The 20,119-nt window shown below is 33.5% G+C and overlaps 3 protein-coding genes across 7 annotated transcripts; 1 reads left to right on the top strand and 2 right to left on the bottom strand.

Moving 5' to 3' along the window:
• Positions 1–461: 461 nt before the first annotated feature.
• LOC142529032 (chaperone protein dnaJ 49-like) lies at positions 462–3,587 on the bottom strand. Of its 2 annotated transcripts, none has more exons than XM_075634392.1 (3): positions 3,334–3,587; positions 2,095–3,262; positions 462–801 (listed from the first exon to the last, which is right to left on the bottom strand). In XM_075634392.1, the coding sequence occupies exon 2, from the start codon at positions 3,191–3,193 to the stop codon at positions 2,108–2,110; it is 1,086 nt and encodes a 361-aa protein (XP_075490507.1). In that variant the 5' UTR covers positions 3,194–3,262; positions 3,334–3,587; the 3' UTR covers positions 462–801; positions 2,095–2,107. The 2 variants fall into 2 exon arrangements, with proteins under 2 accessions (XP_075490507.1, XP_075490506.1); XM_075634391.1 differs by having other exon boundaries at positions 2,095–3,227; positions 3,334–3,586.
• A 2,991-nt stretch (positions 3,588–6,578) lies between these two features.
• On the top strand, positions 6,579–10,668 carry LOC142529503 (ribosome biogenesis regulatory protein homolog). The gene is made up of 8 exons (XM_075635056.1): positions 6,579–6,805; positions 6,889–7,039; positions 8,288–8,339; positions 8,475–8,603; positions 8,884–9,001; positions 9,801–9,984; positions 10,075–10,188; positions 10,282–10,668. The coding sequence occupies exons 1-8, from the start codon at positions 6,720–6,722 to the stop codon at positions 10,471–10,473; spliced, it is 1,026 nt and encodes a 341-aa protein (XP_075491171.1). The 5' UTR covers positions 6,579–6,719; the 3' UTR covers positions 10,474–10,668.
• Positions 10,669–12,532: 1,864 nt separating this feature from the next.
• Positions 12,533–20,090, bottom strand: LOC142528760 (uncharacterized). 4 transcript variants are annotated; one of them, XM_075633913.1, is made up of 10 exons: positions 19,931–20,090; positions 19,579–19,667; positions 19,394–19,495; positions 18,966–19,094; positions 18,132–18,247; positions 17,751–17,832; positions 16,761–16,820; positions 16,577–16,684; positions 16,271–16,316; positions 12,533–12,874 (listed from the first exon to the last, which is right to left on the bottom strand). In XM_075633913.1, exons 3-10 carry the CDS (start codon positions 19,466–19,468, stop codon positions 12,684–12,686), a joined length of 807 nt encoding a protein of 268 aa, XP_075490028.1. In that variant the 5' UTR covers positions 19,469–19,495; positions 19,579–19,667; positions 19,931–20,090; the 3' UTR covers positions 12,533–12,683. The 4 variants fall into 4 exon arrangements, with proteins under 4 accessions (XP_075490028.1, XP_075490027.1, XP_075490025.1 ...); XM_075633912.1 differs by having other exon boundaries at positions 19,394–19,491; XM_075633910.1 differs by lacking the exon at positions 19,579–19,667.
• Positions 20,091–20,119: the final 29 nt, after the last annotated feature.

The raw sequence follows: 20,119 nt of genomic DNA, 5'->3' as shown, positions 1-20,119 counted from the left end.
TTAGTCAATAAATGAGTAAATGCTGAAAATTCAAGCAAACTCCTTTTTCAATTCATATTAGTAATTAAATATTTTTTTATTAGATTAATTTCAATAATAGTTAAAAGTGTGAAAGATTCAAGCACTTTAATAAGGTAAGATGAAGTAAATCAAATAAGCACGGAGAGGAGATTTTGAAATCAGGAGTGCATTGATTTATATACATATATAAATTAATTAAAGAGGTTTTATTGAATTAGCAGGGTGGTTTCAGTGTGTGGAGCGGTGCAGAATGGAGGAGAGTCGTCCCCGAACAGATTGTCACTCCAATCACAAGGACGGTGGCGGCAAAACTCATTCTTGCACGCATGCATTTGTACCAAAATGCATACGGGCATTGATGAAAATATAAGAAAGCCCGCCTGCTGTCCCTCAGCGAGTGCCTACCTAAAGAGAATTGCAATTGACATGAAGAAATGAAATCACATGAAATCGCCGAATTTATTCCTCGGTGTAAAATCATAGATAGCAAGTTTCGCCTGAAAGTTACAGGAAAACGATATACGAGTGGATCAACCCAGGAACGATTTACAAGGTTCAGATAAAAAGAATATTATAGGAGTTCACTCAAAGATTACTGCTAGAGTTGTGTTTGTTCAAGAGGCTTTTCTGAAGTAATTCTCACGCTGGATGGCTTAGGATGAGGATTGTACAGTCAGAACTCAGAAGACTTGTATCAATCTTTCACTGCCACCGTGATATTCTGTTTTGCGAGCTCCACTCTTCAATAAGGAACACCAAATTATAAAGAAACCTACCAATCTGTGATGCAGAAGAAGACGAGGGTTTTACAATGGACGGACTAGAGAATGATTTACAGTACTGAATTACTGATAACTGAAGTAAAAACTGAACCCTTCACTAACGAGAGCAAACAACTTTCAGATATCAGCAGAGCTCTCCCAGATAACTCATGTAGCTATTTAACTAGCACACATAATATAATTCCAAATTACAAATATAGTGCCATATCTCAATTTTACAAATTACTTTGGTCTACTCCCGAGGGGATGAGATATTCACAAGTAAATAATTTCAAGTAACTAATTGAAGTGGACTTTCAGGGGACCATAGTCTGGAGTCCGACCCATTAGTCCAATGAACATATAACTATTTAATAATTATGTCGGAAGCCACATGGTAAACTTGAAAACTATCAACAGATCTTTAACCTTACGTGAACTTTTGATTAAACAAAAACATTAACCTAATTCATGAAAAATAAAGATCATGTAGGGCACATTAAATACTGTTACGGGTTTGGGTTAAGGGGTAGTGGCCTGGGTCCAAATAGGGTAGTTATAGAAATAACATATAAAAAAGAGGGGGATTAGTTTTTAAAATTTTTGTTTGGAAGTAACGTTGCTGGCAGTTGCTAGGGAGAGGGAAGGTTATTCTGTGAGGAATATTTTCTGCTCTATGGGACCATACTCTTCGCGAGGATTGGTAATTATCTTTATGTAATTTTTCTAGTTTAGTTAATTAAATTACAGTTTCTTTTATAATCGTGTTTTGAGTTTGTATCAAATATCGTTCCTACTCAAATCGCATTTGCGTGCATTTGATTGAATCAATCAAAACTAAGAATGTTCATCCGATCTTAAAATGATTTGATACTATATCACTTTCTAAAAAGATATATAAATTTAGTATCTTATTTTAAATATTGTAAACTTCAAAAAAACTTGCAAACAAACATTTGCAAATATCTTATAAGTTCTTAAAGATTTTATAAGATGTTCTAAACAACTCATCAGATGAACCAAACAAACTTTTCTCTAATACTATTCTCAAAGCAAAAAAAAGAGACCAACTCTAATACTTGGAATTATTATGTACAAGCCTAGCAAGACCTTGCAGATGTTTCCACCCAATCCTCGACTATGATCAACATGAGGAGTGTTAAATAATTTATCACACAAGATTTGCACACACCACCAATAAATTCAAAGCTTTAGCAGGATATTCCAACAAAAAGTGATGCAATAAGTATGGAAAATTCAAGAGAACCCGATTAACAACACCAGACAAGAAAACATAATAAGAAAATCAGACCTTTATAATCAAGTCAATGGGCCGGAGTCTCAAAATGCTTTAATGCATCACAGCTTGGTGTATCCCGACCGTAGCCCCAGTGAAGTTGCTGCCACTCAACTCTGCATTTGTGTACAAGGTATGCGTGATAGTCATCCTCAACACGTTGTTCAATTGCAACGCGTTCCTGACTAGTTGGTGGATATTGTTGCTCAAACTTTGAGGACTTCACATAGTAATTCACACCCTTGGGTGTAGTAAACCGATAGTCATATGAATAGGACCTTGAGAGAGAATAAATTGGTTCTGATGATGGCATAAAATTCACCAACAAAATCAGTATGACTGGCAATAATTGAATCAAAGCCCTCGGCCAATTAGATCGATTATCAATTCCACCTGTCCTCACCCTCACCCTAGGTCCAAACGAGAACCCACCAAAATTGACAGTGTTTGCCGGATTCCTACCCCCGAAAAAGAAATTCCTAAAAATTTCTTCTGCGTCAATATCCGCATCATAAAACCCATTAAACCCTTGCATTCCATTTGCTGCAGCACCTCGCCTCTCGTACACTGGCTCCTCCGAGCCAACAAGATCATATTGTTTCCGCCTCTCCTCATCGCTCAGACATTGAAAAGCCTTTGATACCATCTTAAACGACTCCTCCGAACCTGGGGCCTTGTTTTTATCAGGGTGGACTTTCAGCGACAGTTTCCTATAAGCCTTTCGAACATCCTCGGCACCACAACTCTTCTCTAACCCCAAAATCTCATAATAATTTTTCTTCCTCTTAATCTCCCTCACAACAGTGATTTGCTCGTCTGTGTAGGCTGAAGACGTGCTAGATGAGGAAGATGTTGGCGGGGTCCCACATGCCTGAACTCTGCGGCGTGGGCCATTTTGAGAGGGATTAGATATGTTTTCTTCTCTGAATTCATCAGGGCCATTCTTTTCTGTTTGCGATCCTTTGAGATCAGACAACAAACCATCAATTTCAATAGATGGATCCAATCTACGAGCTTTATCAATAAATCTAAGAGCACGGCTTCTGTCCCCCGATTCCATCGCATTTTTGGCGATTTTCAAGCACTTCACGGCCTCATCTTTGTTTCCATCCATCTTTCAGATGTAATAAACGATCTTATGTGTGTGACTGGATATATATGTACAATTTACAGATCAAAGTACCTAAGTATCAGTAAAGGGGGTTAAACAGAACTATCAACCAAAATTGAATTGAAAGCAACAAAAAAAAATACCTTTTAGGTAGGAATCGAGAGAGGTTAACTGCTGTGCTGCGATCGCTCGAACAATTGGAGAGAAAATGGATCGTGAGGCGTATGAAATTGCCACTAATAATACGTTGACGTGGTAAGAGGTGGAGTCTAATTAGGACTCAAAAGTGCCCTAATCCCCATTTCCTACAACACCATTAGAACGATGTGTTTGGCTTGCCCCTTCGGGAGCATCAGAGTTTTAAGGAAAAGCAAATTGCTCCCTAAACTCTTAAGTTTTGCACAAACGCCTAGTTGTGGATGGAACATAGCAAACGTGTATTCGTTGCAGAGATTTATTGATATTTTTTTAAATATCAGAATTTTGTAGATTTGATTGATTTCTATAACTTTTTTAGAATATAATAGATTTCTAAAAAATTTTACATAGTCTTGTAGATTTATTTTACATAATTTTTATTAACATTTGTAAATTTTTTCATATAACTGTGGATTTTGTAATTTATTATTAAGATTTTTAATTTTTTTAACTAACAATTGAACGTAAACAGATTTTATTTATTTCAAATATTTATCTTCCTCAATATAATATTTTTACTTAATGATTTTACGAAAAATAATAAATAAGTCAGTACTAAATTTATTGCAATTAAACTTTAATTATTCAGACAATTCAACTTGTTTATTTAAATAATTAATGTTTTTTAAAAAATACATAACAATAATTTTCAATATTAATAAATAAAAAACTTAAAATAATTTCATTCATTTTAAATAAATTTTTGTATAAAAAATATATCAATTTTGTTTGATGATATGTCAAACAAAAAAATAAAAAATATAATTATTTGTACATGAAAATAAATAATACATATGTTAATTTATAGGCCAATAAAAATATTATAATTTTTTTTGTTGTGTAGTGTAATAATTTTTATTAAAATAAAACAAATGATGTTAATAATTTTGAATTTTATGAGGTTTTGCGACTGAAACTTTGAAAATAAAATGAACGATGTTAATAATTTTGATTTTAAACTATTGTTAGTAATAAAAATATATGTTTTAAAAAAATACAAATAAAAGAAAAGTAAATGGTGGGAAAAAAATAAAAACATTGGTTTTTAAAAGTTATATAAAAGTTTACATCAGATATCACTAAACTTTTATAGTATATAAAAATCTATATTAAATATATTTAGACTTTTAAACTATATAAAATTCTAGGATCAAAACATCATCTCAAAAGAAAGTTGGAGAATAAGAATTCACCAGAAACATTTTTATTCTCTAAAAGTTAAATATCAAATTTAAAATAAAACAAAAAAGTGTGAGTTTGATAATAAATGTAACATCCATGAGTTATTTTGATTTCGAGTTTTCTATGTGGCCTTCTATTGTGAATTAGCTTTTTTGGATCTTTCTTTTTCACGATCTTTTTCACGCGTTATTACTCATAAAATTTAACTTTCTTCTTCACCGACTTTTTACTAATTCATTTTATTTTACTAATTATTCTTCTTCCGACTCGTCACTCTTATTATTTATTAAAAAATTATTTCTTATTATTTATTATTAACTTTTTTTATTATACAAATCCTGATATTAATAGTAAAAATTCATTTTTTTATTTTCTAAAATTCTTTTTTTATAAAATTATTATTCTCGTTATAATTAATGATATATTATTTTAATCAATAATTTAATTATAGTTTCATCATTAATCATAATTATAATTAATCAATAATTTTATTATTCAATAATTTCTTATTAATTTAACAAATTTTTTATCATTATTTAATTTTTTATTATTGATATTAATTTATCTCTTCTCATTATTATTATTATTATTATTTTACATCTTATTATTTACTATTATTATTATTATTATTATTTTGAATAATATAATTTGAAAAATAATTAAAAATTAAATAATGAGTAATAAATCCGTAAGCAGGGTTTAAGACGATTTTAAAATTATACAATTATATTTTATTGCATAAAATTTTATATTTTAATATTTATTTTGAATTCTTATCATAAATATTATTAAATCATATGTATAAATTTAGTTCATACTTGCTATTATTTTAAAGCGTAAAACATGAATTATACATTATTGTCATTGAGTTGTATAAAGAATCACGTGGGCAAGAAGTGATAGTTCATCTACCTTATAATATGTACAGTGCGGGCCATGCACGGGTCATGTGAGAGCCTACAATATAATTTGGAGTACCAATACTTATACCAAACATGTGATGACGAGTGATTATTGATCAATCACCCTTTTATCATGCCAACCAAACTAACTTTGGTGTTGTCATAATTTTGACATTGGTTTCTTTCGCATTCTTAACACTCGAGCTAAGTAACTCCATATATGTTATTGAGTGTTGGTATCAATTGAGATATTATATCTTATATCAAGTTTCAGATAGGGGTGATCAAAATTTTTAATTAACCGTCCCGGACCGCCCAAACCGAATTACACCGCACTGTTTTTCTTAATATTTTATAAAAAAAATGCGATTAAAAATAGTAATCATAAACGCACAGCATACGCGGTTCGCCTTTTTTTTTTTTGCCAATAACCGCACCGTCTAAACCGCTTACCATATTATTTGACATAAGATTATAATAATTTGTAAATAATATATTCAATTAAAGAAATCGTCATTTATTATACCTCAAATCTCTTCAAAATTATTATTCCTAAAAGAACTTATATTCTTCTTAATTATTCTTCATATTAGTATTTTATTAGAGTTTTTATTTCTTTTACCACAATATTTTGTTTAAAGTTTGAAAGTAAAAAGAGAGAGGATAAAATAGTGTAAAAATCATTTTTGTTGTGAGTGTGTTGTGTTATTAAATTATTAATTTAGTTTTGAATCTTGATTATTGTTTTATCTAGTTTTATCTTTGTATGATTTGAATTATATTGTTGTTGTTTTCAAATAAATTAGAATACATGTTCTAAAATTTTTCATTAGGAAAAACCGTAGACTGACCGCAACCGTCTGAAACCGCTCAAAACCGTAAGACTAATTCTACATGTAAAACCACGATTATTTTTTAAAATATTAACCGATCGCATTTGTCAATTCAGTTAGATTTTTTTTAAAAAAATCAGCAAAACCGCACTGTGATCGACCCTAGGTTTCGGATTTGAGATCCAATAATAATAATCAAATCTTAAAAAATGTTTGGGCCAAAATGAAATTAGCCTGAAATAAATATACCCTGATGTGTTTTCACGATCACAACTAAAACCCTAGTCCACTCATACCCCAGCTTCTGGCCTTCAATTCCTGCAGCACTCTCGCAGTCGTCACTCACGCCGCCGTTCGCTTTTGCTGGCGCCACTGCCATCCTACCCTATAATCATTTCTGATAGCGTACGGGATATGGCGGAAAAACAGTGCGAAATCGACCTAGGAAACCTTATGGCGTTCGACCCACACTACCACTTCATCTCCCCTACCTCTTCCAGGTTTCAGTCTTCTGTTTGGTTGAATTGCTTTTCTGTATTTGTCTCTAGTGTTCTATTAGCTGATAGCTGTTATTCTTGCGCAGAGAGGATGTGGTGAAGGAGGCCCTTGAAGAGGGCAGGAGGTTAGTTCAAGCAGTTGTGGATGCCCTCTTCAATTTGCCTTCAACCGAAGACCATGCTGGCCCCATTGTAGAGTTACCTGCACCCACTACCAAATTACCAAGAGAGAAGCCTGTGAGTTGTTTGTCAGTTCTTTCTTTTTCTCCATGTATTCGGAAATTTTAGTGGATGTCAAGAAACCTGTTACAGGAGGCAGAAAAGTAGAGAGAAAAGAAAGTAATCTCTTTGTAAGCTGTTTTTTATTAGAATACAATATTAGTAATATAATTAAATATACTTGTTAGATAGGACGAAAAGGAAGGGAATTTGAGGGGAAAAATGAAACTAGATCAAATTATCTAGACTTTATGACACCTAAGTAAGCGTAATTCTCCTGCTTATGATTGGTGATCTTGTTGCTTGGATGTGGTGGGTTGTGATCTTGAAGTTGCAACAATGCCAATTTTTTGAAGGAGTAGACTTTTGATTTCTGACCTGTTTCAATATACAAGTGGATTGGTTAACGCTAATTCCAAGTCATAGTCCACCAATGTTAGGATTTAGGAAAAGGGATGGATTGTCATGTCATCTTCTCCCTCATGCAGAAGTGTGGATTGTTGAGTCTTATTGCACCCTGTTTTTTTTCTTTTTCCAATCAAACACTAAGGCAGTGAGTACTTGTTCCATTTTTGCATAATTTAATGAATAATAATCAATTTTCATTTGGATTTCCAATTTATTAAGGTTTGTCAACTTGTGCTTTGGTGTCCCTCATGTGGCCATCTTCACATTCTTGAAAGGGAAATAGAACATATGTTCACTTTCAGTATGTAAACCGAGTACCAGTTTTAAGTATATTGCAGTAGTTTCCACTTTCCCGATATTCAGCAAATAGCCGGTTAAGGTTTTACATGAAATTTAAAATTTTATATATTCTGCTGAATTGTTTATCTTATTCCCATTACTTAAAAGAGTTACCGCTCATTCACTTGCCAACTTTAGTGTTCCTTTGGCATAGCTATTGCATGACGAAAGATTTAGGACACGCATTAAGAAAATTCAAAGGCCTAATTCCTATCTGTTAAATGGTGGCAGTCTTTTCTCCTGCATTCTATGCCTGATCTCTTGTCTACCACAAGATATTCAAGATAAGTTGTAGTGAGACTAGTAGCAAGATCATTGACTTCTAGAATGATTTTCCCGTTAAATGTAGAAATCCCATCCTAGTGGAAAAGTTTAATCATATCTTCAGTGCTATTATATATTGCAGTGTTCAGTTATTGCTTCAGATAGTATATTCACTGTGGTTTTCTGATCTATAGGTGTAACATGCTTCTTAAGCAATTGTTCAACTCACTCTTTGTTATTTTTTATGTGGTTCAGTTTCCAAAGCCTAAGCCTCCAACAAAATGGGAACTGTTTGCTGAAAGGAAAGGTTATTCGGAGTTTGAACCAGTGTAGAAAAGGATATGAGTTTTTTTGGCCCTGGCCAATGGCACTGTGGCGTGAGCTGTGAGTTGATTGATATTGTGATGGGTTTAACCTATTCCTTTCTAATATCGTTATGCAGGTATACAAAAGCGCAATAAAGAAAAACTAGTCTTTGATGAGCAGACTGCCACTTGGAAGCGTCGCCACGGCTACGATCGCGTGAATGATGACAACGATATACCAATCATCGAGGCTAAAGCCACTGATGGTAAAACATTTTTATAATGAGTATCTCTCTTGCTCTTTTCAAGTTTGACAATGCTTTGCTGAAACTGATGGAGCAATCTGCTCCACTAATATTCAACTTGCTAAGTTTCAGCTTAAAAAACTATCCTAAATTTGCAGGCAGTAAGCATCTATGTTTGAAAACTTTCTGTGGGATGATGATTTGTGAAATTACTCCTCATTTTATCATGCTTTTTAGGAGATTAGTTCTGAATGGTAGTAATCGGCCACATCATGAATATTTACATTTGTCAATTTTCCAGAACCTGGTAAAGATCCCTTTGCTGAGAGACGGAAAGAGAAGAAAGGCAGAGTTGATAAACAGGAGAAAAATCGGTTACACAACTTGAAACAAGTGGCGAAAGTTGGTGCCTTACCAAGGTTGTATCTTCGCCCTTCTTTAAATACATAATTGACATTAGGAAAAGTTCTTTTTCCATTAATTAGATGCATGGTTTGAATTTGGACACTCGGAACCCACAACCTGTCGGTTAGAAAAGGCATCACTCGTATATCTAATGATTTATCATTTATCTGCTTTTAAGATCTATAAAATTAGCATAAGTTTATAGAGCTCTGAGGTCAATGAATGGGAGGAATAATTCCAACATGAATTCATTGACTAAGTCAATCATGCAAGTTGTAGATCCTTAGAATGGCTGCTGATTAATACTAGTTAAATGACTTACATTTGTCAACTCAAAGGAAGACGGACTGTGTTTTTAGAGGAGTTTGATATGGCGTGTGAGTATTTGTGTCATCTTTAACTAAGTCAAAGACAGTTGTCTGGATTTATCATTTGATGTTCCATAGGCAATGAAGTCTGGTTGTGATAAGTAAATCATGGTTTACAAGAATGGGTTTGGATTGACTCGACTTTTAAGTTAAAAGTGTGAATGGTGGAGAGAAGGGAAATAATGGAATGGACTTCATTGTGGGGCTGACAGAAGAACGTTATCAGATGGGCAACCTGCACTATGATGCGTGCAAACTGTTGAACAATAATGAAAGAAATAAATGTTAGTTTAAGAACTGAAAATTAAATGGCTAGTATCTTGTTGTTCACATTGGATTATCATCCCTATGTTTAACAAGCCTATCATTAAAGGGATACACTTTGGATGCCAATGAGCTGCCATTGTATTGCAACACTAAATATGAATTTCTTAATGCCTTGCAGCCACATTCAACTCGCTGCCACAGCTTTACCTATTACAGGAACCCAGTCAATGCCTAAGAAAGTTAGCAAGGACGAGCTACAGAATGTTGCTGGATTGGCTTCAACTGCGACAGCAAGTGGTGGAAAATTTGACAAGAAACTGCCAGGAGAAAAGCCCCCTAAGCATGAAAAGAAATACAGAAAGGTAAGTGCTACTGCCATGAAGTCCTGAAGCTTAATATATTCTGACTTCAATTTTAATGACAGTGTCGATGATCTACATTTTTGCATGCAGTTCTTACCAGTCGTGGAAGGATCGGGAATGGGTGCCTTGGAAAAGCAGCAAACTGAGAAAATTTTGAACAATTTGATCTCCAAAAATTCTCACGAGATACTCAATGTAGAAAAGGTGAGGTTTCTTTGCTGGTTGTATCTTGTTTTTACCTCATCTGTTTTCAAGTTTCACTTATTTCTGAACTGATTTGGTGTTTTTCGGGTGTAGGCTGTGAACATGTACAATGTGAAGAAGGAGAAGAGGCAGAATAAACGAGGTGGAACACCATACACCACAAGCAAGTTAAAACCAGAGAGGAAATCTTTCAAGAAATCGCCCTCAAGCAAATTGAAGCCAGAGAAGAAATCTTTTAAGAAAACATCAAAAAAGGGGTCTTCGAGTAAAGGTAAATCAAAATAATAGTTATCTTTACAATGGTATAGGACTTTACATGGAATTTTAGATGGGATTTTCTTAATCAAGGGAAATATGTCGTGGTCACATACCTCTGATTTTCGTTGTTTAAGGTATACACAATTGATGCCACATTCTTGTGCCCTTGTAAACTATCTTGTCATTTCCCTTTCTTTGATAAATCAAATTGTTGCAAGTATATGTGATAAAATTCAATCAAAACACGAACCATAAGCAAATAAGTTTTATTTGTTCAAGTAATCAGGTAACCAGCCTACAATCTAATTTAAATTGCGTAAAGTTTTAGGAATTTTTACTTAGATCATATGATGTTTAAGAAGTCATATATGTGTCAAAATATCCCAACATTGTTATATTTGATAATCATAACTTGTATAAGACATGATCACAGAAAAGAGCTCTAAATCAATTTGAATTCATAAGGTGGTGTGTACGATCTTTCATGCCTTGAAATGGAAGATATTAAAGAAAAATAGTATGTGAACTGCCAATCGTGGAATTATTTGTCAACTTATTAACAGCCATATAAACATCATTTTAAAAAACATTTATTTACTTGATCTAAATATGCCATTGTAAAAACATACGACAATGACGGAGTCCCAACCACTGGCAACGACATGACCGTAGTTATACTCATAAGCAGTCGAATGGGCAGCGAATGAATAAGCAACAGGAGAAGGGTAGTCCGTACTGTAGCCTGAAGGATAGGACCAGTCGAGTCTAAAGAATAGTCAGTATACACATCGGTATCAGCGGTTAGTTGTCATTGAATCTGCGTAAAAATTGCTTCCGTATGCATGGCCATGATATTTACGACCACCACCGTAGCGTTTATTACCACCACCATGGTGAGATGTCTTGGCATACTGATCAAGCCATTCGGGAAATTCTTGATTTGCTGATTTGCTTCCCTCATTAATTCAAGCAATTCTTTTGCAAGCCAGATTTGCCTTCACGACCAGTTCGGCCTATCCGGTGCACATAGCCGTCTGTTGCCTTTGGCAAGTCAAAGTTTAAGTCATGAGCAACATTGTGGAATGTCGAGTTCACGCGAAGCAACGTCCGTAGCTACAAGAATCGGTGTTTGGCCATTCTTGAATGATCCGAGTGAGAATCAATTTCAAGACACAAGTGAAAAAAAGGGCTTGTGATATGTTCAAAGAAATCACTACTAGAATCAGTTTAACTTTCAACGGGCTATAATATTTTATAGGAATTTCGATACACATAATTGGCACCAAAACTAATCGGTAGAACAAAAAAACCATATTATAAATATACACATAAATTAAATCTACAATTATGTGTAGGTAAAGTAATTATTTGATACTAATATAAATTAATTGCATTTAAAATCAATAAACAGACAAATATATGTATACATGGCACGATTTGATTAACTGAATAAGAAAATACACCTTATATTAGCAAAATATTATGAATAAATTAATTAAATCATAAAGCAACTTAAAAAGTAAAATGAATTATCGTTGTCTCTTTTCACGGTATATTATAATTGGGGTGTTTCAACTTTTATTTAGAAATATAAATATTTTCACAAACTTGCTTTTTCTTTAATTATGCAGAATTTTTAGCATAATTAATGTTTTAACGCAATTTACTCGACTGAATATGTTTATATGAAAACTGAAAAAAATTAATATATCAGTTGATAAAATTATTTACGAAATAGTTGTGATAATATTTACTAAATATTGTAGTACATAATTTTTTAGATATAAAGTAGAATAAAATTATATTGGATTTTTTTTTATTATATTCAAACTTTATGTAGAATTTGTAATCAATTTTGGTTATACTTATAACTAAAAAGATAACAAAATAAATAAAATTTAAATAATACTTAATATTTTAATCCTTGTTAAAAAATCACGAATATTGATGTCAGAAATGTAGTGATAACGCACTTCTATATCCTAAATTTAGCCATTTATATCTCACAAATTGCCAAAATTTAATTAGCATTTAAAAATTCTTTTATAAATTGCAGCATTTAAAAATTCCTCATCTTTGTCATATATTGATCAACTAGTATTATTTTTTATAATATTTTATTTAAAAAAACCTCAGTAAACAAGATCACCAAGATCTTTTCGTCCCCTATTTTAATAAAATTAACTGAAAATCGTGACCAGTAAGTAAGATTTTACAGTGTCAACCCGTAACATAAATCAAGAATCCAACAGGCTTTTCTCTTCTTCCTCGAGTCTTTTTAACCACTTGAATCCAAGTTCATTCCCAGCTTTAGCAGCAATCTCAAATTGCCATCTCGCCAGCTCAAGAGGATTATCAGACTCATTAAGCTTCTTTGATTTCCCGCCTTTCCTATTGAACCTGGTTATTGATTCAGGAACTTCAACACCTGAAACCCGTTTTTAGATAAGATATCAAATGACAAAAGAGGAATGATACGCCATCTAGGACTTCAAGGGTGAGCAAAGATACATATCCTGGACATGATAGATGTTTGCCTTACAGTCACCCGAAAGTTTACACATATCTTCTCAAGTTTAGATTACTCATTTCTTCTGATACATATGACCATGTAACAAAATAAATTATGATATGCTACAGATTGTTTGCACAATATTTGAGATTTGCGGGCGTGTCAGGTGCGAAGTTGCACCAACTTGTATGAAAAACAGTAATATCTAACTTCTATCTATTCAAACGACGTGAATTCTAAATTCGACCGTCAGTTCTAGTCTCCTAAAACAAATACAATGTCAAAATGAAGAAAACTATTGTAAATTGATGGAATCAGCAGAGAGCTTTTTGCAGATTTTTTGTGCGTATAGTTTGCATCCAATTCTCTGTGTCGATGTCCCTTTTCTTCCTAGGGCCTTTGCGGTTCTTCTCCACTCCCCATGATCCATGTTCTTCTGCTTTTCATTCCATGATTTCTCCCTTTCGCGCCACGATCTTCTCCTTCCTCTGCGCTTCGTGATCAGTTCAAATTGATAGGGCTTGATCTGCTACTTTTGATGGGCTTGTGTAATTTAATTGGGCATCTCTACTTTAATTTGAGCTTGTAATTAAATTGGGCTTCCATCATTAAATATTTTGGCCTAAACAATTGCCCCCCGCAAGCATTGGCCCGTGGGCCAAAATGCTTGTATGTAAGCCAGGTTCAATTTATTTATTTGGAGCGGCTCACAAGCATTTTTCTCGTGAAGTGGGCTCGTAGAGTTGGGCTGAGCGTCAAAGCCCAATTCTCTGTTGGACTTTGACAGCTCAGCCCAATTCTCTCCGTGAAAAAGTCCAACAGAGAATTGGGATTTGACGCTCAGCCCAACTCTACGAGCCCACTTTACGAGAAAAATGCTTGTGGGCCGCTCCAAATAAATAAATTGAACCTGGCTTACATACAAGCATTTTGGCACACGGGCCAATACTTGCGGGGAGCAATTGCTTAGGCCAAAATACTTAATGATGGAAGCCCAATTTAATTACAAGCTCAAATTAAAGTAGAGATGCCCAATTAAATTACACAAGCCCATCAAAAGTAGCAGATCAAGCCCTATCAATTTGAACTGATCACGAAGCGCAGAGGAAGGAGAAGATCGTGGCGCGAAATGGAGAAATCGTGGAATGAAAAGCAGAAGAACATGGATCATGGGGAGTGGAGAAGAACCACGAAGGCACTAGGAAGAAAAGGGACATCGACACAGAGAATTGGACGCAAAACTATACGCACAAAAAATCTGCAAAAAGCTCTCTGCCGATTTTCAGTCTTCCAGCATAGTTTTCAAGCTTTCCAGCAGTTGTTCTAGCATTCTAGGTCTTCTCATTTTAGATTTCAGCAATAATTTATTATATTTTTCATGGTTTGATGAATTCCTACAGTTTTTGTAAATTCAAAATTATGTTAAGGATTTATTTCCATCAATTTCCAATAGTTTTCTTCATTTTGGCATTGCATTTGTTTTAGGAGACTAGAACTGACAGTTGAATTTAGAATTCATGTCGCTTGAATAGATAAAAGTTAGATTTTACTGTTTTTCATACAAGTTGGTGCAACTTCGCACCTCGCACGCCCGCAAATCTCAAATATTGTGCAAACACATATATATCATGACATTGGTACCCATCAAATAAGATTTCTCTATTATCGTGATAATCCTAAATCACGGTGTTATCGTCTCCCTGTATACTCTATTATCGTGACAATTCTAAATCACGGTATTATTGTTTTCCTGTATAGCTTACATCATGGGATGTATGGATTCCTTACGAATCCATGTAAGTCCATTGATAGGATACTAAGTTCATCTCCAACCTATCACGTTATTTTTTTTAAAACAAATAAAAAACATTAATTTTATGCATAATTTATCGTCTCTCTGTATACTCTATTATCGTGACAATTCTAAATCACAGTGTTATAGTCTCCCTGTAAAGCTTACATTATCGGATGTATGGATTCCTTATGAACCCGTGTAAGTCCATTGATAGGGATACTAAGTTCATCTCCAACCTATCATGCTATTTTAGCGCAACACCATTTTCAAAATAATGTAATTTCTACATTAAATGTAAAACTAATAACCAACTCACACACTCTGAAATCTACATTAAAAAGAATATTCTAGGTATATTCCCTATAATTTTATTTAAAACAATTAATTAATTCCACAAAATATTTATCAATACATTAATTATATGCCTACTTTATTTCTATATTGCAATTGATTAAAATAATTCATGATTTAAATAACTAATTAAATATGCTTAAATTACTTTAAGAAATTTAAATATTAAATCTTATTATTTTAAATACTTAAACCTATAATTTTTGTAGTTTAACAAATAAATTTAATTGTATATTTTATTCTACTAAATATAAGATTGTAAAAGAATAAATAATACAATCAATTATTGAAAATTAAATATAGTTACAACAGTCAAAAGAAAAACAATTTTTTTTTAGAAAAACAGATGCACCAAGATAGCGTCAGATTGAAAATGGCCGAAGGTACTCCATTTTCTTCATTTTGCCGCCTCTAACAAATAACCTTCCATGTACAGATAGATACTAAGACTTATATTTCGCACTTTCTTGATCGAAGGAATAAGCTTAGAGAATAATGCAGACAAAAAATTCTCCATGAAAAGCAACAAAATTTAGATCATTTTGTTCTGGTGGTTTCTATGTTAGCAATACTTGACAAAATATCCAACTGAAAATATTTTGTGACATGCTCTTCTAGCACAACTAGAATCATGAAGGTAACACAACAAAAAGCCTAGCATCAGAATTGTTGAGGATTCTAAAACATGATCTTGGATTCAGTCACTCCGGGTTTTTTGGACTTTACTTAAAACACGGCACCTATAATATTCTAGATAAATAATAACCAACTTTTCAATCTTTCAAACAATTTCTTTAAATTTGGAATGATTGCTCGAAGTAATAAACTATGAAAAAAATTCAGAATTCTTCCCAAAGACTTTCTTCATTTGGAATTATTCTTCAATTTTTCTATTTAGTAAGCCTGAAGCAAACATTGTTTTTATTAAGTATCTTTTCCCATGGATAGGTGATCAAGTACATCCTTTCGATTGAAATTTATTTCCTTCTTTTGTTACGCCTCCGTCGTTTTCTGTGATGCCATAATTAACGAAAAATAATAGACTGAAAATTTTCATCTCTTCAATATACATCCACCCCTCCAAAGAAAGCAAGGTGATATAATTTTCTCAGCTACCGACAAATTTAAAACAACAAATTGTTACCTTCTGCTAGAATAAGACTAACCTCTAAGAAGAAGTGATCCATAGGCTATAGCAGCACCAGCATGTCCCTGGGTAAAATCAGATTGTGAAAGTTCTTGGGTGAAAAATTTCTCGTAAAATATTTTTTTAGTATTCAGGCATTTTCAAGAGTCAACTCACGACTAATCATTCCAGTTTGTTTCAAATAGCGAAACAGTACATATATATAAGTCTATAAAATTATTTCAGCAACTTTTGCGAGATACAGTACCATAGAAATTATATTAACAAGCCTATTGCTTGAAATATCGTTCGAGTAAAATCTCTGTAAAAATGAAGATTAGACTACCTTCTCAGATGCTCTGTGGAAACACCATATAGCAGAGGAAACATCTTGATTCACACAATCCCCAGTCAAGTACACAGCACCTAAAAGGTATAGAGCACCTGGATGCAACTAAAACATGAAAAGTCTATTCAGGTTGTGAAAAATTATAGAAAATGTCAAAATGTGTGAATCCACGAAGAAATACCTGATCAACTGCCTTTTCTATAAAATAGAAAGCCTGCTGATCTGATTGAACATACTCGTTCTGCAAGAATGGTAAAAAAAACAAAAACAAAAAAAAGCAAAAGGTAGCATGCTGCTCAGAAGAGAAATATCCTCTTTCAACAATATAACGAAATACAAAAACCCTTGTAGGCCATGAGATCATGTTTCCCAACAACAGTCAAAAATTTACTTGGCAGAAATACTCCTCACTTATTCTAAACCTTTTTATCAGCAAGCTTCTGATCTGTATTCTCAAGATTTACTTACTGTCTTTCCATTAGTGCAATTTAATAGCACAAGAAAACAAGGAAATGTTATGGTCCAAACCCTAGGAGATCCAAAAGGACAACATGAACACGCATTACGAGAATTTACCCAGTAGGATATTGGAATTGAAGGTGTGTAGGTGAACACCGAGTCATTGATCATAACTCATCTAACTGGAAAACTTAATAACAGGTTCATACGAGAGGTATGGCCAACTTGTGACTTAATCCAGGTAAAAACCATGTATAACGCTGTCAGACGTGCATTTTGGATTGACTTCTCCGTCAAAAAAAATTTCACATGTGCTTTACAATTACCTGTCATTGAAGGTACCATGTTTATCCTGGAAGTAGCATCATATACAAGATAACATGTTTATGCATCCGACTCCAAAATGATAGACAAGACTCTAAAGCACCAGATACAACTTTTACAATGTTTCCAAAAAAAAAATTATATAACTTGAATAAACTACAGCTTCCACAACTTTATCAATTTGTGTTTATACTAACAGTTGAAATACATTACTGCAACTACTTTTAAAATCAATTGTGATAAGCTATCCGGGAAGCTACAGTTTCCTCTCAGAACTTAGATGAACAAATCTTCTTCTGTGCTTCCATGTTTTCAGTTAGCTACAGAGAGTATAGATAGATATACAAACTACATAGCTCTGATTATTTATTTTATTAGAAAGTCTAACCTCAACTCTAAGGCGGCAACCCAGCTCATACAGAGCATCTGGGTCACCCATCTCAGCAGCTTCCACCAGCAATGCAGCCCCTCTGGTGTATAAATAAAGGTCAACGATTGCAATGACTTTAGACAAAGTACTGAACAATGTTCATAAACATAAATATTTACATGCAAAAAATTAATCACAGTCGAATTGACTTATCCCAATAGATGCCGAATGCTAGACATATCATGACAGAGAAAACAGAACAAATGTTTTCATCGATGCAGAAAAGGGAAGGGAAAAAAAGCCCAAACTTTTTATGCATATCACCGGTATCAAGAAGTTGAAATGTAGGAATAATGTGGTACAAAGATAAGTTATGATAGAATAGAAAATAACTCTTACACGGCTTTATTTGCACCAGGGACATGGTATTTGAAATGCAGTTTGGATAACCAATACCTAGCATGAGTATTTGTGTTGTCAGCTTCAAGAGCCAATTCAAAATGCTGCTTCGCTGTCTGACATATATCACCCAACCCAAAGAAAGAGATGGCTCATTCACTAGTTAGACTAAAGATTTACTTTGAAATGTAGAACTAAAACCATGCATACAGCTAAAAATAAAATATCTAATCATTGTAAAATGGTTTGGTGTGCCAAAAGGATGGATCCTCCTATCTGATGCTCTAAACTACTTCCAAGCATAGTCAGCGACTAATAAATATAAGAAATATTATAATTCCAGGATCATATATTTGCATAAAGTGCCGCCCTATTACATGATGAGAATAACAACAGACAAGCTAGGAAATTAACTTTTTTAATAAATCAAAGAAGGGGGACAATGAAATATTCAGAGTAAGTTTGAAGTCATCAAACTATTACTGAAATGGAGTTCATCTATACGAAATTGTAATGTGACGGTGAAGTTTAGAATCATCAGAAAGCCCACAGTCTACTGTAAATGTAACTAACATGCATTTACATTACTTGCATATGGTCTTAAATTAATTAATACAAATGCCTTAAAGTAATTAATTCTTATTTTTTGAACTGAGGAACCTATACATATGAAGTAACCATTGATGTTAAATACAGGAGGACCATGTCAATATTTAACATTGTACCAAGTCAACCCCTTACCTAAACTCAACTATATTTTGTTGCTGGAATGAAACTTTGCAAAAATAAAACATTTGCCATATCACTCATCTCATATTCAAGATTGAAAATTACCCTAAGCAAAGGAATGAGACGCTTGTCTTTAAGCTCGCAATAATCAATAACTCTGTCAACTTCTTTCAAAGCGCTATACCCTTTGGCTATGAGCTCCAGTGCCTTCTTATTCCTAGTATGCATCTGTCTCTATTGAGAGGAAAAAAAAAGGAACAAAAGAAGTATCACTATAGAGGATCATATAAATGAAAGAAAAATGAAAATTTGAGTCTTTGATTTCAATTACTACTTAGGATCTCATGATTTTCCATCAACATGGATTAATTACTGTAATTTTACTTCAGATATTGCTGAACTTAAATATGACCATTAACAAATTCAACAACTTAAAAAATTGGGAGACAGTTAAGTCATATAAACAACAAAAAGTGAATATATAATATTGGATGTACATCTTCAAAACTTTATTCCAACAAAATTTAACTTACTTGGTAATTGAACTGGGAAAAGCTAGAGTTGAAGACGCCTCTCTTAGAAGCAGATTTCCAAAACGCTCTGAGCATTTCTTTCCTGAGTTATTCAAAACCTGGCTAAGAACCAAAACATAAAGGTAAAAATAAATAGAAAGATTTAATGATAAAACGCACAAATCATATAATTAGAGAGAACAAACTTATTTTTGGTTTAATGGATTTGCAAAACTTGTACTCGTGATCCACATATCATCATTAGATGGCCAATTCCTCCAACATATAAGACATCCTAGGAGTGGAAAAAATCAATTGCTCATCGTCTAGAACATCCACACTAGGAGAATGTGAGAGGCCTCGGGACACGAGGTGTGAAAATGAAAGATGGAGTTGCAAACATAAAAGATGACTACAGAAGAGACTTGAATGTGCCTGAGTAAGCAGATGAATCAGATATGTCCAATAGTCGACTCATTTAGAAATTCCATCACATAATAGTAGAATGATTTAGAAATCGATAAAGCAAGGAAACTGCTCCCTCTCAGTACGACTAACCTGTGTGACAAAGCGGAAGTCCAACGTGGGTGATCGTCGGCGACTGGAGGGCTGCTCTGGTGTCCTCCGCTACTGCCACGGCAGTCAATCTCGCCGTGATTCTTGAGAACGGGAAGAGAGAAAGGAGACAAAGAGAAGCTCGCTGTGATTCTCAGTTTAATTGTATATTAATTAAATTATTACTTAAAA

This window comes from Primulina tabacum, chromosome 16, assembly GCF_025594145.1.
Source record: "Primulina tabacum isolate GXHZ01 chromosome 16, ASM2559414v2, whole genome shotgun sequence".
NCBI lineage: Eukaryota > Viridiplantae > Streptophyta > Magnoliopsida > Lamiales > Gesneriaceae > Primulina > Primulina tabacum.
This window is presented reverse-complemented; position numbering and strand designations above follow the sequence as displayed.